A 23,664-nucleotide genomic window follows, 5' to 3' on the forward strand; every position below is an offset into this window, starting at 1 on the left:
TTTCTTTGGTTTCTTTTACTGTTTGCTTTCTAGGTTTGGAATTGAAAATTACATTCATTTATTTCCATTCTACTTTTACTGATAAAAGTATTTTAAGCTATTCGTGTTCCTTCTATCACTGCTCTAATTAACCCTCTACCCCACCCCCATTTCCTAAAAAGTTAGAAGCCTAATTAGTTTCACGCAAGAATACTTAACTGATGGTTTTGTATACTTCCAATTACATCACAACACAAAGCACACATTATTGTCCTAGTTTTATTGTTGCCAAAATTGATCATTGGGCCCTGGTGGTATCAGCCAGTTTTCTCCACTGTAACATTCCCTATCAACATTTTATCTAATATTTTTAGTAACCTTAGGTGATAGTTAACATAATTATAGGTTGCAAAATAGCGATGATATATCCTATCACTGCTTCTTTAATTCATTAGCTGGCACTCATCTACAAAAAAACTTTTCTCAGGGTACCTGGAGGGCTCAGTCAGTGGGATGTGTGACTCTTGATCTCAGGGTGTGAGTTTGAGCCGCACATTGGGTGTAGAGATTACTTAAGGGTAAATCTTTAAAAAAAGAAAACTTTTTTTAAAAAAATGAGATTACATAGCAATCTGGCAACCTTCAATGGTAATTAATGTGTCCTTTAAAAATCATAATGAACAGATTTATACATATTTGATGTTTCAGTTCATCACAGTCACTACTGTTTTTTCTTCTAAAATTTTATACTTGTATCTTTTCTCATATAATGAAAATCTCAAGTTCACATGGTATTAACACAATTATTTATCTACCTTTTCCTCCTATGTCATGTCACTATTTTTACTACAAGACAACCAAATGGAGTATAAAATTACTTCAGTTCTTTTTTCTTTAGAATACATCCTACTAAAGGTATACTATATTTTAATGTGAAGTAATTATTTATCTACATAGGTATCATACCAAATTTATATATGGTTATGTTCATTCATTTTCAACTTCAGGGATTTATTTTTCCCATTTTCTAACTATATAAACCATTTACATGGTTCAGAAGCCAAAACTATATAACAAGATGCACCCACAGAACTTTTTCTTCTATCTTTACCCTTTTATCCTGCACTGTCTCTCCCAATATAGGAAACCATTTTTATTTATTGATATATTGTTTCATTGTTATTTTGTGAAAAATGTTTTCCCACCATACCAATATTTTCTCACCATTTCTCATACAAAAGGTAATGTCCAAACACTCTCTTGCATTTTGCTTTATTTCACTTAAAAATATAGCCTGGAGATTGTTGTATACCAACATATCCAGATATTTCTCATTCCTTTCTAGAGCTGCATAGTTCTCTACCACTTAGATGCACCAAAATTTATTAAACCAGTTCCCTATCATTGGGATTTGTGTGGTTTACAGTTTAACAGGTTTGTGCCTATAATTTCATATTTTTGCCAGTATATTTTTGGGAGACATTCGTAGAAGTGAGATTATTGGGTCAAAGGTAACATTGTCAAATCTCCCCACCCCCTTGCGGTTATACATTTTGCCTTTCTATAAGCAATGAATTTTGGAGCACGACCTCAACGTCATGAAGATTTTCCTCTATGTTTTCTTCTATGAGTTTCATGGTTTTAGCTTCTATGCGTTAAGTCTTTGGTCCATTTTTAGTTAACTTTTGTGTATGATGTTAGGTCAGCATCCAACTTCATTCTTTTGAACATGGATATCAGTTTTCCCCAGCACCATTTGCTGAAAAGACTGTACTTTCATCATGAATGATACTGGGACCCTTGAAGAAGTCATTCAAACATATATATAACAGGTTATTTCTGGGCTTTCTGGTCTGTTCCATTGGCCTTACTGCCAACATCACACTGTTTTAATTACTATAGCTTTGTTAATAAATTTTTAAATCAGGAAACATGAGATCTACAACCTTGTTCCCCTTTTTCAAGATTATTTTGGCTATTTGGGGGTCTCATGAAATTTTAAAATGGATATTTCTATTTCTGAAAAAAATGCTATTTGAATTCTGATAGGGACTGCACTGAATCTATAGATCACTTTGGGTAATACTGACATCTTATTAATAAAGTCTTTCATTCCATGAATACAGAATATTTTTTTTCTTTTTTCAGATTTTATTTATTTTTGGGAGGGTTGGGGGGTGGTGAGGAGCAGACGGAAGAGGGACAAACAGACTCTGAGCTAAGTATGGAGGCTGGCATGGGGCTTGATTTCGGGACCCTGAGATCATGACTTGAGCTGAAACCATGATTGGACACTTAACCGACTGAGCCACCCAGGCACCCCCAGAATATCTTTCCATTTATGTCTTCTTTCATTTCTTTGAGCAATGTTTTATAGTTTCCACTGTAGGAGTCTTTCACCTCCTTGGCTAATTCATAAGTACTTTATTCTTTTTGATGCTGTTGTAAATGGAACTGTTTTCTTAATTTCCTTTTCTGATTGTTTATTGTCAAACATTTTCTTATTACGGAAAGGCTGAGCAATTTTTCAGATATTGAGAGGCTGTTTTTCTTCTTTTCGTGGAACTGTTCGCATTTTTAATCACTTTCTCATTGTGCTGTTGGTATTTGTCTTCTCAACTTTCAGCAGCTCTTTATATATTACTATTATTAGCTTTCTGGATAGGAGATTGAATTACACAGGTGTATGCACGTCAAAAATCAGTGAATATACACTTAAGTTTTGTGCATTCATTGCATTAAAATTTTATATCTGGAGACACCTGTAAACAAATACTGAACTCTGATTAATGATAAACAGGCACAGGTACTTAAAAGCCGTATACTGATGTTTGCAATTTACTCTGAAATGCATCGAAGAAAATGAGTGGAGGGACACCTGGGTGGCTCAGCAGTTGAGTATTTGCATTCAGCTCAGGGCGTGATCCTGGAGTCCTGGGATCAAGTTCTACATCAGGCTCCCTGCATGGAGACTGCTTCTCCTGCTGCCATTCTCTCTCTGTCTCTCTCATGAATAGATGAATAAAATCTTTAAGAAAAAAAGAAAAGGAAAAAAATGAGTGGATATATGGGTGCTCCCTATACATTTTTTTCAAATTTGCTGTATGTTTGACAATGTTCAGAATGAAATACTGAGAAAAAAAATTAGCCCTTTAATCATATACAAGTATTTTCTCTAAGTTGTAATCTTTTTAAACTTTTCTTGAGGCTTCTTCTCATGAAAAAATGTTTTTGAAATTGTTTATATAGATGCACTTGTCAATGTTTTATTACTTAACTTTGAATCACATTGTGCAAAGTTTTCCTTCTCTTATAAAACAATTCATCCATTACTTTCTTCTAGTACTTGCATTGTTTCCTTTGTGTGTGTGTATGTATGTGTGTGTGTGTCAGTGAAATCATTTTTTTAATCATTATTTTTTTAAGAAATAAATCATTGTGGATCCAGTGAAGTGCTCTGGGAACCCTAGTCTCTGCCCCTTTATCCTATCCCAAGAAGTAATCACTGAGCTGATTTTGGCATTTATTACTTTTGTGCTTTGGTTATATATGTTCACCATATATGTATATTTACAAACAATATATAGCTATGGCTTTCACATCTGTAAAACATATTCATAAATAGCACCTTTCTGGAACTTGCTTTCTTTGATCAATATTATATTTTAAAAATTTATCCAAGATAAAAAATTTAGCTCTAATTCATCTACTTTAGCTATTATATAAAATTCTTCCTAAGAAAATACTGCATTTATTTATCAGTCTCCCATTTGTGTATTTTTAGTTTGTTTCAAATTCCTTTTATTAAAAGACAGCTGTCATAACCATTCTTGCAGATATCTTCTTGTACACATGTGCAAGAGTTTCTCTAGGAACACCTAAGAGTGGATCTGCTGGTTTGCAGGACATATGCATCTTCAATTTTGCTAGACAAGTGGTTGTGCCAGTTTATACCCTCATCAGCAGTGATTATATGGTACTACCAGACTTCAAAATTTCTGCCAATGAGGAGGTATGGAAGTTTACCTCATTGTGGCTTTAATTTGAGCTTTTTTGATTCCTATGAAAATATGTATCTTTTCAAATATTTATTAACCATGAAGATTTCCTTTTTAGTAAATTACCTGTTCACATCCTTTGTTAGTTTTTTTCCTGGTCCATGCAAGGTAGTCTTCATGGGCATGGGATTCACACACTTAGAACCGAGCTTTGTTAATGCTCTACTGTTGCTATCCTGAAACTCTTAATAATTTTTTAACAAGGGTCCCTACATATTCATTTTGCACTGGGCTCCACAAAATAGGTGGTCCTGAGGTTGAATCATGTTTGAAATGAGTTTTGAAGGATGAAAAGGGATTCATATAGATCTGTACTGTTCAATCTGGTGGCCACTTAGCTACATGTGGCTATTTAAGTAAAATTAAAAATTCAATTCTTCAGTCTCATTAGTTATATTTCAAGTGCTCAATAGTACTTTCTCTATTAGAAAATAGAGAGTATGTTTATCTTTACAGAAAGTTCTACTGGACATTACAGCTCTAGACTCTTCTGCTTGAGCATACTAGGAGTGCCCTATCACCAATCAGTCTGTTAAGATGCAGAATCTCATGCTTTAACCAAGGGCCTACTGAATCAGAATTTGCTTTTAACATGATACCCCCAACCCCTCAGTGATTCTCATGTACCTTCAAGTTTGAGAAGCACTAATATAGGAGACACAGGTCTTGGGTGAGTTAGGTAGGTAAGTTTCTAGGGTGGAGGGAATCAGAGACTGAAACTACATTCTGAGGGTACAGTGGGTGGAAAGACAAGTGCATGAAAATGTACCCAGAGTAGAAACCAGAACAGCAGGAACTGGTAGGCTGATGTTGACTGTGAAGAGCTTTGTACTCCTTTGGATTAGGACCTGTAGGGAACCACTGACCAATTGAAAAGAAGAGTGCGTCAAAAGATTTGAGTTTGAGGAAGACCACTCTTGTGGTAATGTGAAAGAGCAGATAGGCAACCTGAAAGTCAGAGGAGCCAATAGAGAGTCAGACACAAACCCAGGTGCGAGATGAAGCTTTCTAGGGAGCAGGTAATGGATCAGAAGGGCAGGGATCTCAGAGAGAGAGAGAATCCACAGGATCTTGGTGACTGACTGGGCCTGTAAAGTTAAGGAAGAAAAAGGAAGAACTGAAGGCCGAACTTGGGTGACTGATAAATGGGGCTGCTTTTAACAAAATCAGTTATCTGGAGAATAGAAAGATTGTATAAAGTTGACTTAGACATGTTAAATTTGAGATACTCTGGGACATCCATTCACCAGTTTCCTCACCTGCCAAATAAAGACAGTGATAACATCCATCCCACAGGACCGATGCATTAACAATCAGCTGATACAGTATATGTGAATACACTTTGTTTATGTTCAAGTGTCATATACATGTCATCTAGTATCAGCCCCGCATGTATCCACAGTCTGATGGAAGGACATAGAGGAAAGACTGAAATACTGCCTGCCTTTGCACAAAAGCAGTACCATCCATCTAGTTCAGTAAGACAAGAGACGCTGGAGGAAAATGCTGAAGAGAATGAAAAATGTGGACAGGCAAGTAAGAAATATAAGATAACAAATCATCAATTAGAAATACACCCCAGCTGCTTCTAAACATAATAAATTGTCAAAGCTTTCCATCAAGTAGAAGAAGACAGAGTTACAATGAGATTTGGGAGAAAACACATATTAAAAAATTCAACTGAGCAATTAGTAGCAGCATTTACTGTAGATTAGAAACCCTCTCCAGAATCACTTCTGTCTTGGAACACACACAGCATATATTACAAACTGTTACATTTCGATTTTCATCTGCAGACAAATTTAAAGCTAAAATGTAATAAGTCTTTAAAGGTGATTGCTAGTTCAAACTTATCATTACGTAGACTGCTTCCTAACTCTTGATTATATGTTTGTAAAACGTCTAGGAAGTTTAACCATCTGATTGGTTAGACAATATCTGGGTAAGAAATGTAATTCTTTGATACATGCTGTTCGTTTTAGAATTTATAGTAGTGTTAGATTCTTAAATTTGTTTTGCTTTTGTGAAATAAGACAGTAATCTGACTTTAAACTTCATAAAACTATTTTACCAAATTTAATACATACCTTTTGACAGCCAGGCAAGGTGGGAGGGAATGGTCACTTCTCAGGGAGTGGGGTAATCTCAAGGCAGGGACACTTCTAAACAAGTACTGAGGAGAGTGAGTGTTCAAGGAGCCAGAAACAGGCTGGTAAATATATAGGCACTATAAAGTGTGAAGAATTCTTTCTATCTCATCAAATCTCTCGACTTTTCTGCTACCTTACAGGAAACACAGTAGCTAGAGAAATGCAGCATGGACAAAGGAGAGAGTAAGACAATAAGCTAGCATCAGAGATCATTAACTCAAAGCTTTATGACTCAGTTTGAAATGATCTGAATAAGGTTCTCAGAGCCATTCTAGTGTCAAGGTCACCACCAGCCCTTCATCAGCCTTGGTGGGGCACACAGGAAAAGTTGGTCATTTAGTTCAGCTAGCTGTGGCCATAGTATTTACAGCAACAACCATAGACAGTGAGAGACTATTTGCCCAGCTCTTGAATCCAAGTTGGCCTCTGGGTTTCCTCTGATCCACAGAACGTGGCCTATGTGACCTTGTTGGTTCCCCAACCTATGCTTTAACAAATCTGACAGCTTCCACATGCACTCGCTTAGATGCTGACCACAGATGGAGAATGTAGCCTATGAAGGATGAGGAGCCATAGCCTCCTGTCTATGAGAGAATCCTCCTGCAAGATTCTCCAGAAGAATCGTGGCTCTCAGTGGATAGCATCACCAACTGCCAGACATGTGAGGCCACTTTGGACCTTCAGCTCAGCTGATTCTCCAGTTCATGGTTTGGAAGTCTATAGTTTAAGGGCCAAATCTGGCCTTTAGCCTGTTTTTAATGGTGGGCCCTTGAGCTAAGAATAGCTTTTGGTTTTCAAAGATTTATAAAAAATGAAATAAAAATTAACAAAGAATAATATGCAACAGAGACAAAGCCTAAAATATGCATTATCTGGATCTTCACAGAAAATTTTGCTGATCCCTGCTACTATGGCTGAACATAACTATTATGCAAGCCCAAACAAAACCACAAAGGAACCATCCAGCCAATTCTCAGAATTGTGAAGAATATTAAAGGTATACTTTTAATACAGGGGACAGTTTGCTCTACTGCAATGGATAACTGAATCACAAGTTGCTAAATGCTACGCAATGAACAAAGAGACTGCCTCAGAGAAAATATCTCTTAAAAGTTTAAGACCTTTTCTTCTCACTCACTTAATTTAGGAGGATTTCTTATCCCAATCTGGCTGTCCATGGCTCTGCTTTGCATTCTAGAGAGATTCTGGCAGCTACAAGCATGCGTACATACTAGTTATTCATGGGATATTCAAAACATTTTAAAAACAAGTATGGGGGGAGCGTGCCTGGTTGCTCAGTAAAGCATGTGACTCTTGATCTCAGGGATCTACACCCATGTTGGGTGTAAAGATTACTTAAAAATAAAAAATCTTGGGATGCCTGGGTGGCTCAGTGGTTGAGCACCTGCCTTCGGCCCAGGGCGTGATTCTGGGGTCCGGGGATTGAGGTCTGCATTGGGCTTCCTGCATGGAGCCTGCTTCTCCCTCTGCCTGTGTCTCTGCCTCTCTCTCTCTCTCTCTGTGTGTCTCTCATGAATAAATAAATAAAATCTTAAAAAAAAAATAAAAAACCTTTAAAAAAAGTATTGGACTGTAACTTTCTAAAATAAAAATACAGAATTTCTACGACATTATATCAATGTCCTAAAGCATCCTTCCAAATACAGAAGTCTTTTTTCCCCCCCATAGATTAACCTATTTGCAATGGGGCCTGCTGAGTTATGTTATCAATGGATTTCCTTTACTCAGTGAGGTAAACTGTCAGCCAAAGGTGGGGTGAAGAATGGCTGTGATAAAGGCATTAGCCAGCAGCTATCAGTTTAGCCTTTGCAAAGGGCACAGCTACCTGCCAAGGCTGGAATCAGGAAAGAATCACAACAATGATTTGGACGTGAATATTCACTCAGCCTGAACATCCACTATTATCTATTATAGTTTCTTTCTTTTTTTTTTTAAGATTTTATTTATTTATTCATGAGAGATACAGAGAGAGAGAGAGAGAGAGAGAGAGAGAGGCAGAAACACAGGCAGAGGGAGAAGCAGTCTCCATGTAGGCAGCCCGACATGGGACTCAATCCCGGGTCTCTAGGATCATGCCATGGGCTGAAGGCAGTGCTAAGCCGCTGAGCCACCCGGGCTGCCCTCTATTATAGTTTCTATTATAGTTTATTAACTATTATAGTTTTGTTGTACATCCATTTTAACACCTATACTCACCTATATTGTTTTCAGAGAACCTTCAAATTATCACAAGTGATTTTTTTTTTTTTTACGATTTAATTTATTTGACAGAGAGCGAGTGCATGTATGTGCACAAGCAGGCAGAGCTGAGCAGAGCACCCTACTTGGGGCTCAATTCCAGGACCCTGGGATCATGACCTGAGCTAATGGCGAACTTTTAATTGACTGAGCCACCCAGGTGCTCTACAAATGATTTTTAAGGGTGAAAGATTTATGCGGTCTGAAGAGAAACCAGAGTATACAAATGATTTTTAAATGCATATTTCATTCTATTCTTTCCCTTTTGCAGACAAAGGAAAGCAGCAGTTAGATAAGGAAGCAACAGTTGAACCAAGGAACCTGTAAACAAAAAGAAACAGTAGGCCATATTTACAGTCGATGCAAATGTGTGGGTCACAATTGGGGATAGGCAGTTATGGCTAGGCTCAAAGTTAAATAAATGACCCAGACCCACAAGATTTTGAGCAAAGGACTAATACAATCAATACTACACATCTGAATTTGCATTTGGCCTAGAGCAGTGTTGTAGCTCCTTTCCCAGTATTTCCCTCCTCTCCCACAGTGGGTCTCTGCTCCAGGCGATCCCCCTTGTCTGATCCCCTTCACTTGAATCTTGAATAGTCTTACACTTGTTCTGACCAACAGAATGTGACAAAAGTGATGCTACATAACTTACAAGGCTTGCTTCCTCCTTGCAGCTTCTGGTCTTGGGACTCTCAGTATGCGGACTCTAATGAAATTCAGATCAACTGTTAGAGGCAAGAGCAGACACCAATTTGCTGATGCAAATGAAAGTCACTGATACAGGGCAGCCCGGGTGGCTCAGCAGTTTAGCGCCGTCTTCAGCCCAGGGCCTGATCCTGGTAGACCCAGGATCGAGTCCCACGTCAGGCTCCCTGCATGGAGCCTGCTTCTCCCTCTGCCTGTATCTCTGCCTCTCTCTCTGTCTTTCATGAATAAGTCTCTCTCTCTCTCTGTATCTCCCATGAATAAATAAATAAAATCTTTTTTAAAAAATGAAAAAGAAAGTTACTGATACAACCTACTGACTTAGACTAACTTACTAAAAACTGTCCTCTTTTGAGAAATGGGGATACAGGCTATCTGTTTAGAACTCTCCATTTGTCTGTGCATTAGATGATGCCTTTGAGAGTGCTCTTGTGGAAGTTGAAGTAGTCATTGTTATATAGAGTAAACTTGACATAGCCCCTGCCCAGCACAGTTTATGAGCTTAAAACCAATGAGCTCACATCCATAGATATGTACATGAGGCAGAGACCAGAGGACCACAGGCAGAGATTACACACAGCATTACACACTCTTGATTTGTTTCTGTTATTAGAACAAAGCTGGTAGGATACTAAATATAGGACACTCCTGGATTTTATGAAATCTTCTTAAAGCATACATCACAAGACCTGTAGAAAGCATCACTGCTTTTACAGAATTAACCATGGGAACCCTAAGGTGGTCCATTTAATTCAATGAAGCATCTATTACAAGGTGATCTGAGGTAGTAGGTACTAGAATGAACCAGGGGATTACTTTACCCATCCAAGTGAATGGATTTTTAACCTGTGTTCTCCTTGCAGGAATCTAAGATTTTCTCCTACAAAGAGTTCCAAAGTCTCCACCCTCTAGATGACTTATTAGCCACAAAAGGGAAAGTAGACTTTCTAATAAACTATATAGAGAAATCTGGAGGACAATTCAGATTTCAGTTATTGACACTGGGGCAACCTAATATCATATCTTTAAAAATTAATATTTTATGTTTACTATTTAATACTCTGTTATTCCTGATGGGGAAACAATAGAAAGGGCACCTCCTAAAGTCTGAAGGATTTTTGACATCTATCAGACCTCTTGATCTTCCTTCTAATTTATAGTAAATGTGGGAACTAGAGAAAAGGTTAAATGATATCAGGAGGAAAAAAAGGTCAAATGGAGAGAGCAGTAGTACCTCTGCCAGGTAACTGGCTTAGATTCTCCAAAAGGTTAATGCCATGAAAACAAAATACATGGTGTGTGTGTGTATGTGCGCGCACACGGCGGGGGGCGGGGGGTGTTATTCTGCATATAAGAGATGAGCAGGGCAGCCTGGGTGGCTCAGCGGTTTAGCGCTGCCTTCAGCCCAGGGCCTGATCCTGGAGACCAGGATCCTGGAGTCCCACATTGCGCTCCCTGCATCTGTGCCCCGCCCCCCTCTGTGTCTCTCATGAATAAATAAATAAAATCTAAAAAAAAAAAAAAAAAAGGGTGGGGCAGCCTGGGTGGCTCAGCAGTTTAGTGCTGCCTTCAGCCCAGGGTGTGATCCTGGAGTTCTGGGATTGAGTCCCACATCTGGCTCCCTGCATGGAGCCTGCTTCTCCCTCTGCCTGTATCTCTGCCTCTCTCTCTGTCTTTCATGAATAAGTAAATAAAAAGAGAGAGAGAGAGAGAGATGAGCATAACAAATGCAATGCATGCATCTTCATTGGAATACCTTTCAACCAAAGCAATATATAAGACACCTTTTGACAACTGAGAGAAATTTGTAAATGGGCTAGATCAGGTTATCGCATCACTAAGTTTCTTAGACGTGATCAGGCTCCTTGTGTGGTTGCACAGAGGGATGTGTGTCTATTAGTAGCAAATGCAGGCTGAAATATTTCGGAGAGAGACCAGGCCAGTATGGCAAACTGTTAACACTTACTCAACCTGGGAGTTGAGTACTTGGGTGCTCCCTGAACTATTCTTCCAACTTCCCACGTGGAGATGCTGGAGCCAAGCTGTTCGCAGTCCCGCAGCGGAGCGGCCAGAATGGGCAACTGTTTTCAGATGGCTCTGTGCCAGCGGTGCTGGGAGAGGAGAGGAAATATTATTTCTGGATTAATTCAACCTCCTCCACCCAAACACCGGCACAACCAGCAACACCCAGCTCCCACCCTAAAGAAGCCTCACCGCTTCTCCCACTTAGTGACCCACTCCGGGTAGGACAGACTTTCTGTGACTTCTCCAAGGAAGAGTTTCCAGGGGCAGCCCGGGTGGCCCAGCGGGCCCAGGGCGTGATCCTGGGGACCTGGGATCGAGTCCCGCGCGGGGCTCCCTGCGTGGAGCCTGCTTGTGTCTCTGCCTCTATATGTGTGTGTGTGTGTGTGAACGGATGAATAAAATCTTTTTTAAAAAATTATTTTTTTAAGAGTTTCCTGATGGATTCCCCGAAAGCAGGCGCCTTCCGGGGATTCCTGGCCGGGCACCAGTCCACGGTAACCTGCCGCGTCCCACCTCACCCCACCCCCTTCGTCCCCCGTGGATTCTAGAAGGACGCACCTTCCTTCTGCGATTGAAGGACTTCCCGAGGCTTCTCCACCTCACAGCTCCTCGCGGCCTGGAACAAGCGAGTCCCCTCAGGGCCGCCTCGACGCCAGGCGTCCTCGCGGCCTAAACAGGGCAGAATCCTGGCCGCAGCCCCGCGGGCCTCTGAGGTGAATCGCGTACCTGAGGGCCCCGCGGCGGGAAGGCGAGGCGGCGGCGAGGCGGCGGCGAGGAGGCGGCGCGGGGGCGCCCCGGCGGCGGGCGGCGGGGGTCGCGGCCTCGGCGCTCGGGGCCCGCGCGTGCGTGCGTGCGTGCGTGCGTGCGAGCGAGCGTGCGAGGGGCTCCCGCGTGGTCTGCGCGCGCCCGGCCGTGCGTGCGGCTGCGGGAGGCCGCGAGCGCGCGCGGGGCGGCAGCGGCGGCCGCCAGCCCGGGGCGTGGGGGCGGCTCCGTGCGGCGCGCGGGAGGTGAGCGCGAGGCCGGGCGGCCGGGGGCGGCCCGAAAGCCCGGAGACCGCGGGGCGCGCTGGCGGGCGTGGCCCCGGGGCTCGCTCCTCCGCTGCCGGGGCGGCGAGGCCGGCGAGGGCTGCGAGGCCGGCGAGGCCGGCGAGGCCGGGGGCGGGCGGGCCCTCTCCCGGAGCAGCCGCGCCCGGGGCTCCGGCCTCCGCGACGAGCCGCCGCCGGCCCCGCGGTGAGCGCGCCGGGAGGGGCTCGGCGGGGCCCCGGGGGACGCGGAGGGGCGCGGGGGCGCGGGGGGGCCCGGGCGCGGCTGCGGGGAGCTCGCGGTCCTCCTGCGCGCTCGGCCGGAGGGCGCGGCCCCGGATCCCCGTCGCCTCGGGCCGCTCCCGCTCCGGGACCCGCCCGGGGACCCGCTCCGGGGCGCGTTGGCCGCGCCGCGGGGAGGCCGGGGACAGGGGCTCGGGTTCCGTGGCTTTCCCAGCAGGCCCGGGCGGGAACGCAGCCCGAGGCGGTGGGGAGAGGGCCTGGGAGGCCCGCGGGGGAGGGCTCCCGTAGGGGAGGGATCGTGAGCAATATGCGCCCGAGGAGGGAGGAGAACGGGGAATTAGGCGGAGGGACCGGGAAGCCCCGGGGAGCTGGGGCTGCACGATTTGGAAGAGGCGGACTCAACGGGCGCACAGGCATTTTAAGAGAAACCCGAAAGGTGCAGTGGAGCCCCACTTTTCCAGGCAGCGAGGAATGATGCCAGCAGTAACCAGCGCGCGTTGCATTCCCTGTTTCCTTCTCTTCCACTCCTCACTGTTGGCCTGGGAGGGAGATTTGCAGGGCAGAGATGGGTTTTTTTGTTTGTTTGTTTTGTCCTCCCCCCCCACCCCCCCGTATTGTGCGCATAATGCCAGCGTTTAAGGACCTGGTCCTTGGTCAGGAAAAGCTAGTAGCAAGGAACAGATGACCAAACCGTATCTTTTTTTTTTTTTTTTTTTTTCTGTGCTCAGAGGTTAAGTGAGATCTGAGTTTGCAGTCTTCAACAACTGGGAGTAAGTTTGTGTTTCCGCTCTCCCCAGGTGTCTTAGGATGTAGGGAGGTGATTTTGTGCTCCCAGGAAGTGTTGATGCCTGATGAAAAGCACATCTGAGCTGGTATCAGTCTGGAGGAGGGAGCTATTTATTGAGAGATAAGAGTCTAAAACGTAAAAAAAAAAAAAAAAAAAAGTCTAAAACGTTTCTTTCTCCTAGACTAGAAGGTTCACTCAAGTGAATCGGTCGTTGTAAATTCCAGCCACGAAAATAAAGCCTGTTATCACAACAGTGGCCAAATTATAATTCCAGATTGGATACCTAAGGTGGTTTGAGAGCAGGGAGGAAGAAGGGAGGACCAAGGCTTTCCCAAAAATGAAGAGATGCTGAGGTATAATAACTTCTGTAGCAGCTTACTGGGCATAGAGAACATTGATTTTAGATGTCATGTTGCTCAGTGCTGTTGAGTTGTGACTTAGATGTATTCTTTTTCTGTCCTTTTGCTCGGTAGTTCACAGCAAATCGCTTAATTAAAGCATGGAATATGGAAAACAGCAGAAAAGCATCTCATCTGATTTAGTCTCATCTGAAATTCTGTAGGTAAGTTCATCTTATTTTAATTAAGAAATTATTCTGACTGGTTAAAATGGACTGTAATAATCTCCTTTACAAGGTTTTAAGGACCATTTACACAACCGCAAATTCTGTTGTATATTCTAATATATATATATATGTTTTTTTTTCCCTGAAGGATTTAAGGAGTTGTAAGTGTTAAGCTTTATTATTTTATTTTTTTTAAAGACTTTATTTATTCATGAGAGACACAGAGAGAGAGAGAGAGAGAGAGAGAGGCAGAGATACAAGCAGAGGAAGAAGTAGGCTCCATGCAGGGAACCCGATGTGGGACTTGATCCCAGGACCCCAGGATCACACCCACAGCCAAAGGCAGACACTCAACCGCTGAGCCACCCAGGCGTCCCAGTATTAAGCTTTATTAAACCATTTTGGATGATACATATGTTTCTAAAAGTTCGGTTATTGTTAAACTGTGGTATCTCAGGAAAAATTAATTATATAAACTTAATTTGGTTGTCATATTCACATTCACATTCATATTCACCTTTTTATTCCTAAAAAGATACTCAAGTGAATATTTTTTTTCTCCTATTCTTTCCCCTTGAAATGGCTTGCCTTCTCTCTGTGCCCTGTCTGCAGCTCTGTTCTTTCCACCATTAGGTGATACAGGGGTAGTCCCATTTGAGGAAGTGCCTTTATTGCATTCACAACTATATAATGTGCAGGCCAAATATGCTTTTTTTTCTTACAGTTCTGACAGTTGTCATTGCTCATCCCTGCTCACTGCATGGTAACCACACTGTACAACTTGATGAATGGGGTCAAATGTGGGGGATCAGATAGGATGCCCTTAAATGGTCTTGTACAGCAGATGCATTCGGAAATTGCAGTTCATTTGACAGCCTGTCTTTTGCAGATATCTCTTTTTGGGACCACGAGCAATGGTTTTGTTTCAGTAAAAATTGCCTATTATAAATATTGATTTGCTTTTGGCACCAGAGCTTTTGGTGCATTGTGAATTAGATGAGAGGGGAAGGTGAGGGTATGTGCAGGAAGCGTGGTTTGTAGGAGGTTTGTCTAGATGAGGGTGAGATGAAGCTACAGAACATCCCTAGGGTGAGGCCCTGAAATGCTGCAGGATGGAAGATTTGGCTAGGGAGATAATCTGTACCCCTTGAAGCTCTGAGAAATGAGGTATACAGATAGGAGCCAGAAAGCTAGAATAGATTATTAACTTTTCATTCTATGTGTTTCTGACCCTGTGTTAGTCAGGAAGCCAGGCCTTTTGTTGTCCCCTTAGAGTATCCGTAGCCCAGGTTAATACTTATCAGCCCTGTCAACCCTCCAGGAACCATGTTATATGGGGAACATGTTACCACCACCACTAGGATCCCCTCTTCAGTAATGAGGAAACACAGAGAAGAAAGATCTTAGGAGATTGAGATTTTTTATTTCCTTTCCTTCCTTTCTTTCTTTCTCTCTCTCTCTCTCTTTCTCTCTTCTCTTCTTTTATCTTCTCTTTTCTTTTTTCTTTTCTTTCTTTTCTTTCAGCTCCATGCCCACTGTAGGGCTTGAACTCAGGACCCTGAGATCAGGAGTCACATGCTCTACCAACTGAAACAGCCAGGCTTCCCAGGAGATTGAGATTTTCTTGATGTTCTAAGGTATGCCATCTCATGGGGCTTAGAACTCTTCCAGACCAGCAGCCTGTTTGGTAAATAAGGTTTATTAGAGCACAGCCACACCTATTTGTTTAATATTGTCTGTGGTTCCATTTTTGCTACAAACAGAATCATGTGTCTGAGACAGAGACTGTGTGGCCCATAAAGAAAATAATTTGCTCTCTGCCCTTTTACTTAAAAATTTTTTTTTCCATTCTGTGGCTGAAACATAGATTTCCGCTAAACTCCCAAGCTGTGCATTTGGAACAGGCTCTTTAAACTTAGCATAAAGAAGCACTATATTTGGCTTCTATTTTTGGTAACAGACTTTGTTTTTAAGGATGGAGATACCCATTTTCTAAGACAAAAAAAAAGTATTATCAAATCTTCTTTCTTTCCTTTCTCTAAACTGATAGTAGGTTCTATAATTTGCGTTTTTATCAAGCATCTCTACATTCTTAGAGTGCAAAGTTGGCTCCCTGCCATGTACCCTGACCACACATTTAGAGACATTTGATCTGGGAGGTCTCCCTCCCATCCTCTCTAGGTGGGCTTTACTCATAATGTTCAGTCTGGCCCTTAGAGTCCTAAACCTTCCTCCATGCTCTGCCTGGTGTCAGCAACTTGAAGGCAAGGCAGGTATCTTTTTCCCCATTGCAGGAAAGCCTCTAACACAGGTCTGGCATATCAAATGAATAAATGAAGGACATACACTCAGATATCCAAGGGAAAGGTAATCAGTGACTTAGCCTAACAAACAAGAATGACAAAGATATGTAATATTCCTAACCTAGGTCAACAATGAGAAGAAATATTAACTAGAGCAGTTTCCCCTGTCCTTTTCCTCCAATGGGTAAAGCTGTTTATAACAAAACAGAGACAGGAAGCTCAGCTTTCAAGCCAGCCTTCCTGCTGTTCAGCCTGACTTGTACGATCTCTGCTCTGCTCCAGTTTTCCTAGATTCTCTCCGGACCCAGTCATCTTGTTACCTCTTCCCTCAGGCTGTTCCGTTCACGTGGCTGTTCAGGGGTGCCTCTCGCCCCTGAGTGCAGAGGTACACTTTTGCTCTGTTTGGGTGTTTAGGTCAGTATTATATCCTCACAGTCCAGCATGAGCCCAAGAAGTACATGTTGAACACATGACTGGCTATAGAAAGCACGCTGGCTGTGATTAATCAGCTGATTTTGAAACCAATGAGACAGTGTTTTGGGGCTCACTTTTCCAGGAAGACCATTTGGTGCCCTGCCCTCTTCAGAGAAGCTTAACTCTTGTGTGTTATCTAAGGCTTTCCTTGATCCTCAGGTGGAGGAACCCTTTTGAATATGGAGATAAGTTAGTCAGACAAGTGCTCTGAATCTCTTCTGGCTCCTGATGGTCATTACTTTTGTATCTGAGTATTTGCTAGTGTTTACCAAAGCTCAGTAATTTATTCAGGGCTATTTGGAATATAAACTCATTATTAACATTATTCTTCTCAGTAATTCCTCCATTTCTGAAAAGTGGACTTGAAACACTAGTTGGAAATTGGGTGAGAATTAAAAAGAGCATGATTTGCTTGGAATTGAACAGTGTTTGCACATAGAATCCCCCCCCCCTTTTTTTTTTTTTTAAGATTCTGGGTTAGCTTTGACAGTTCTGCATCCCTGAGGAAGATCAGAGGTATTGTGCTACGTGGAAGAGAGCCACATGGAAGATGGCAGGCCAGTGCAATTAACACAAATTAGGAAGGATGCATTGTGGTGCAGTTGTTGTGGAGTCCTCTCTGGATGATGACCCCTGGATCCCCAGCCTTGCTTTTAGTTGTGAGACCCTAACTAATGATCAGGTCTCCACATCTCTGCCTCCTCAACTGGAAAATAAATGCTGTAGTAGTAGTGCCTACCTCAAGATTGTTTTAATCAACATATAGTGGAAGTACAGAAAGTTCTTACTGCAGTGCCAGGACCAAGCCAGGGCTTTGGCTAAAATTTTGGAGAGAGGACAATGTGAAGAAATTGGATAAAGTAGAAAGCAAGTTCTTTTTGACGTTAATTTTGTTTGCCCTGACAGAGTAAAGCATACTTCATTTTTGAGTGTTATTAAATTCAGCTAGGATAGTGGTTACAGTTCGTCCACTCAGTAAATAAAATTTGATTTTCTGTTATATGTCCAGCTGTGCTTGAAAGTAAGAAGGAGGGATGTACACTTTATCAAATATGCATAATCCTTAAAATAGATTGATGCCACTTGAATATTTCACACCTTGGTTTGAAAAGGCTAATGTATTTTGTAGTTCTTCTCCAGTTGCCAGAAGTACCTATTGTATGACTTTTGACAGTTCAAATCATTCTCAGTTATGGGAAGATCATAGGCAGGAGGAAGATCATGGGAGAGGGGAGCTTATACGGAAGAGGAAGTGAAGAAGTTCACATTTGGCATGTGAGCCTCTACTAGTAGTTCCTGTGGGCTTATATGTTCAGGGTAGTAAAACGTTAGGAACCTTAAGAGCTAGAGGAAACACCATCTTTGGACTCTAAAAGGAAGCTTATTGGAGTGCCTAGCTGGCTCAATTAGAGCGTGTAACTCTTGATCTCAGGGTCGTGAGTTCAAGCCCCACATTGAGTGTAGAGCTTACTGGGAAAGAAAAAAAAAAGGTAAGCTCACTGATTTGGAGGGAGATTGTAGATAAACTAGAATTTATTTGCAAGTTTACATATACTGTAGACAATATGGTATCATATAAGAGACATTGGGAGTTAGCTGCAGGCTCTATAAATGGAACAAATGTAAGCAAGAGTAATATGTAGTAAGTTAGAGGAATATGTAGTGGACTCTATAATGGCTCTATAAATGGAACATATGTAAGCAAAAGTAATATGTAGTAAGTTAGAGGAATATGTAGTAGACTCTAATAATGGTAGGAATACCATCTACAGAGTTCTGATTCGCTGGGATCAGATGGTGTTGGGCCTGAGGCTCTGCATTTCTAGCAAGCTCCCAGGTAGTGCTCATGCACTGTACTTTGAATAGTGAGATCTAGAACAGCACATTGGAATCACCAGGAAAGCTTTAAAAATCCTGCCATCTGAGCCTAACCTCTCTCTGCAACTCTCATTTAGTTAGTCCCCAGTATAAACTGGCTTCCAGAGTTTTTCAGGTTCTCTAAGATACTGTAATACAATAGCCAAATTTAAGAACCACTGGGTTTGGAAAGAAAGGGAAGAGAGAGGTAGCAGTCAGGCATCACTGGTTTTGTTTGTTTCTAGTATAATGAGAGGAGGTCAGAATGGTAAGCTTTATATTGCTTTGTTTATGAATTAACATGTTCAATTTGAAAGGATGCTGGTAGGGAAATTTTCTTCACGATGTGTATTGATACGTAGTTCTCCCTCTTTATATGAAATAAGACACAACTGATGTGTGTAATTATGATTTGTATTAAACTCAGTGTGTGCAGGACCTTGTTTGGACTATTAGGATTTCTGCCCTTTGCAGGACTGTTTTTTATGTGGAAGAGGAGTCGTAATATTGCACAACTGGCAGTAGTTTTGTGATTATTCTTTAGTGATGGCACGCATTTTTCACCTTGGATGACTCTAAATCTAGTATGCCCTGGCTTAGAATTTTATTGAAATGGGGTTTTTTGGTTTGTTTTTGCATTTTCATGTCTGGATCTTTAATATGAACATGATCAGAATTAGTGTAGCCTATTAGAAGAAGGCTTTGTATCACAAGAGAGCTGAAGAAAAATAAGCATATCTAACAGATTCTGGAGTTTGCTTTTGGATTCAAATTATTCTTGGGGATATTTTCTTAATATATTAAATGGATAAAAGCACACTACCAGGCCATTTGTACGGCATTGAGATATCCACCTAGCACCCACTGTGTTGTAGGCTCCAGGGACGTGGCAGTGAACAAGACATGTAAGACCTTTTCCTTTACAAACCTCAGATTCTTGCAAAGGGAACCGACAGTAGGCAAATAGAAAATCCAAGTGGGTTCATTGCCTAGAGGAGAATAGCGAGGGGTGTGCTAGAAAGTAGAGATGGGGAAACAACTTGAGAAAAGAGGTCAGGGAAGGACTCTCCTAAGTGGCATTTTGCTGAGATCTGAGGCAGGAGAAGGAGCCAGCCCTTTCAGGAACCAGCTTTTGGGTTTGGGGACAGTAAGTACAGACTTCCTGAGGGAAAGTTTGACACATTTGGGGCTCAGAAACGAAGCCATTATGGCTGAAATAGGGATGGGAGGAGGCATGGCAGCAAGCAAGATGAGGTGGGGGGACTTGTGTTTCCCTGAGAGACAGTATAGAGAGACAGACAGGATAGATAGATCTCCCTCAAAAAATGTTAACCAAAGCACTTTTTTTTTTTTTTTTTTTTTTTTGTGGGTTGTCTTGAACATTATGTGAGTTAGTGCCTGGTAGCAGTTCCTGGTGCTCTCACCATAGCTGGGCACCTAGGGCCAGGATATCATGTAGATGCCTGCCAACATTGATTGTGCACAGTAACCAAATAAACAGAATGGCTGATCGGATAGCCAAGCTGTTCTAACTTTTTTTTAAAGTGTATAACATGCAAAAGAAAAAGTACAAATTAGAAAATTAATTATCATAGTGAACACACTTGTAAGCACCATCTAGGTCAAGAAATAGAATATGGCCAGAATGCCAGAAAGCCCCTTCATGCTCCTACCAGTTATTTTTCCTAACTGTCTCCAGGGATTACCAGTGCCCTTGGTAATCTCTGACACCAGAGATTATTTTTGCCTGCTTTTCAACTTTGTGTAAATGGAATTATAGTGCCTGTTCTTTATGTGTCTGGTGGCTTCTTTAGCTCAACATTGTTGTGTTTGAGAGGCTCTCTAGAATGTCAAGTGAGGTAGTTTGTTCATTTCCATTTTGTGTAACGGCCTGTTATATGAATTTATTTCTCTCTTATACTGTGGTGGTTTCCATGTTATAGTGATCATGGATAGTGTGCTGTTGTGAATGTTCTTGAACATTTTTTGGTGTTCCTATTTGCATATTAGTGAGTGTTCTCCGTAGGACTGGAATCGCTCTATTGTAGGGTACATGTTTGTTCAGGTTTAGTGAATAATACCAAAAAGTTTTCCAAAAAAAAATGAACCAGTTTGTATAATTTTTTGACTCCAAACTACTACTTAAATTTTTATTTATTCACCAAAATTAGTTTATTAATTCAGTGAATACAAAGATGATCTAGAACAAGAGTTTCCAAAGTGTGAGTTCAGTCCTGCCAGAGGCACTGAAGATTAAAATAGGTTCTTTTTTTTTTTTTAAGATTTTATTTATTTATTCATGAGAGACACAGAGACAGAAACCTAGAGGGAGAAGCAGGCTCCATGCAGACAGCCCAATGTGGGACTCCATCCCGGGACTGCAGGATCAAGCCCTGAGCTGAAGGCAGATGCTCAACCACTGAATCACCCAAGCGTCCCTAAAATTGGTTCTTCAGATAAACTTGAGAAATACTGCATAATATATCCTCTTCTCAGACAATATACAATAGCATATTAAAAACTGAGAAGCCCTCCATAAGAAATACTAATTTAAGTTTATTTGAATGATTTCCATGTTTTTTTGGTCTCTGGAGCCCATTTGAAGGCTCTATAACACTTATGGATAAGAGATAGATGCAGCTATCTTTGCTGCCAGAAAGTTCTGGTGTTAATAATAAATGAGATGCAGATTTCTTCTCTGAGGGTGGAGGTTTTATTTGATGATTAAAGCATTGGAAGCACCATCCTGTTTTGTCCCTGGAAGTTTTCTGGGCATTTCTATTATTTGAAATGTTTCTTCAGGTATTGTGGATCAACGACCATATGGACAAGTGGTTACTGGTGGCCTCCTGTGCATTAGCATCGTGCTAGGCTTGTGGGATAGAGATTTTTTTGTTTAAATTATATAGAATCTACTTGGTTTGGTGCATACGTGTTTAGTTAATATAATCACAAATTTAACTTTTATAAAATAGAAATTATTTTTAAATTATAAATATAATTTTTTCACAGTGATAAATGGCATTATTATTTAAAAAGTCAGTAACAAAATAATGGCGCTTTTTCCTGTTGGGCCTTTTTATATTTTTCTGTTCATTGATGTTTTAGATTCTTTCTATCCCTCTCTTGGACGTGTGATTTAGAACAGTATCAGAGTTCGCAAAGCTCGACCTTCCTGATAAAGCTTGTGCTAGGAGAGCAGCTGCCCTGTGCTCCCACTGTCAGGGTATGAGCCAACCCCAATTCTTAGGTCAGACCAGCTTGAGTCCTGTGACAGCATAGCGTGTCCACATATATCTACATAATGTGCAGATACTGAGTGTCACTTTAACTTCAGAAACTACTTAGTGTACTCACTGAATAGTCTGTGTTCTCCACATAAACCTCAGTAACTGAATTGGTATTGCGGTGCTAGGTTTATAGCTGGAAAAGATACTTTTGAGAAGTTAAGTAACTTCCCCAAAGTCACACAACCATTAAGTATTACATACAAGATTTAGGTGAGCCATTTAACTCTGATACCCAAACATTTTTATTATAGTTTTTTTCCCTGTTTTGATAAATTTAAAATACAGAGAAAACTGAAAATATAAGAGAAAGCCTATATTTCCATCACCCTGAATTAACAAATGCTAATACTTCATAGTATTTGTGGCTAGTCTTCTCTTTCCCCTTTTCACCACATGCCCCATTCATTCTTCCACAGCAACACCCACACTGCTGAGTGTGGAAGGTAGTCCAGCAGTTTCTTTAAAAAATAGTGTTGTGGGGGCACCTGGATGGCTCAGTGGTTGGATGTCTGCCTTTGGATCAAGTGGTGATCTCCAGGTCCTGCGATGAGCCCCACAGTCCCGCATCAGGCTTCCTGCATGGAGCCTGCTTCTCCCTCTCCCTATGTCTCTGCCTCTCTGTGTCTTTCATGAATAAACAAAATCTTAAAAAAAAAAAAAAGTTTTGTGTGGGGGCACCTGGGTGGCTCAGTTGGTTGAGCAGCTAACTGGCTGTGGTGGGTGGGTAGCCTGCTTCTCTCTTTCCCTCTGTCCCTCCCCCTCCCCCAGCTCATGTGCATGTGCTCACATTCTCTCTTTCTCTCTCTCTCTCTCTCTAATAAATAAAATCTTTGGAGAGAAAAATAGTTTTGTGTCTGTACTGCTTCTGAAAGCTCACTGTTTCTTGTGTGCAGTTTAAAACTACTCATATAAATGGTATGACATATGTATTTAATTTTTCAACTTACATATTTTACTCACCATTTTATTTTGGGGGGATTACTGAGTGGCTCAGTGGTTTGGTGCCTGCCTTCGGCCCAGGGCAAGATCCTGGAGTTCCGGGATCGAGTCCCGCATCAGGCTCCCTGCATGGAGCCTGCTTCTCCCTCTGCCTGTGTCTCTGCCTCTCTCTCTCTCTGTGTCTCTCATGAATAAATAAATAAAACATTTAAAACAAAACAAAAAAAATATTTTATTTTTTGGTACTATCCAAATTGATACTCTGTGTATAAATCCAGTTCATTCCTTTTAACTGTTTCGTAGGAGTCCATTGGAAGACAGTACTAGATTTTATTTATTATCTTATGGATAGATATTTCCTTTGCCTCAGATTATCTGTTTTCATAGCCCCATAGTGAGCATGCTTGCGCATGTCTCCATATGTGTACACAAATGAAAGTTTTTCTAGGATATAGTCCCAGGAAAGGAAAGTCTGTTTTTTATTTTGCTAGATGCAACCATATTGCTTACCTACCAAAGGGCCAGTAATGGTGTGTACTTTGACTGACAGTGTATGACAAATAGCATTTACTCTAATATCTTATTAATAATAAACTTTTTGATATTTCCTGATGGGTTAAAAATTTGGTATCTGACTTTAATTTGAATTTCCCTGATCACTAGTGAGGCTGACCCTCTTTTCATGTTTATTGGCCTTTCTGAGTTCCTTTTCTGTGAACTTTTTACTTACATGTCACCCATTATTTTGATTTATAGACTTTATACAAACAACAGATGATTACAAATATATACTGTATATAAAATATAATGAAAAGATTCTGGATGCCAGCCCTTTGTTTTACTTCTATGTATCTTCTCTGAGTCTGTGGCTCTCCTTTTAACTTGTCTTGTTCTGTAAGCTTTATTTATTTATTTTTTGTAAGCTTTATATTTTAATGTTACCCAATGTATTTCTCATCTTTTTGGTGGGATATGCTTTTTGTAACTTGTTTACAAAGGCTT

The 23,664-nt window shown here is 41.4% G+C and overlaps 2 protein-coding genes across 51 annotated transcripts in view; one reads left to right on the forward strand and one right to left on the reverse strand.

Moving 5' to 3' along the window:
• On the reverse strand, positions 1 to 16,414 carry LOC112933322 (uncharacterized). Its single transcript, XM_072751265.1, has 4 exons — positions 16,360 to 16,414; positions 11,741 to 12,844; positions 11,124 to 11,268; positions 1 to 3,007 (listed from the first exon to the last, which is right to left on the reverse strand). The coding sequence occupies exons 1-4, from the start codon at positions 16,412 to 16,414 to the stop codon at positions 2,932 to 2,934; spliced, it is 1,380 nt and encodes a 459-aa protein (XP_072607366.1). The 3' UTR covers positions 1 to 2,931.
• B3GALNT1 (beta-1,3-N-acetylgalactosaminyltransferase 1 (Globoside blood group)) overlaps positions 11,811 to 23,664 on the forward strand; it is a 25,329-nt gene continuing 13,475 nt past the window's right edge. For 10 of the 50 annotated variants that reach the window (XM_072752341.1, XM_072752346.1, XM_072752323.1 and 7 more), the window contains exons 1-2: positions 12,071 to 12,189; positions 13,708 to 13,796. The gene's annotated coding sequence lies outside the window, so the exon portion shown is untranslated. Of the gene's footprint in view, positions 11,896 to 12,070; positions 12,190 to 12,323; positions 12,413 to 12,751; positions 13,588 to 13,707; positions 13,797 to 14,411; positions 14,563 to 15,323; positions 15,437 to 23,664 lie in introns of those variants that run through there. The other 40 variants (XM_072752336.1, XM_072752343.1, XM_072752321.1 and 37 more) reach the window with 20 other exon arrangements.

This window comes from Vulpes vulpes, chromosome 3 (assembly GCF_048418805.1).
Source record: "Vulpes vulpes isolate BD-2025 chromosome 3, VulVul3, whole genome shotgun sequence".
NCBI classification, from domain to species: domain Eukaryota; kingdom Metazoa; phylum Chordata; class Mammalia; order Carnivora; family Canidae; genus Vulpes; species Vulpes vulpes.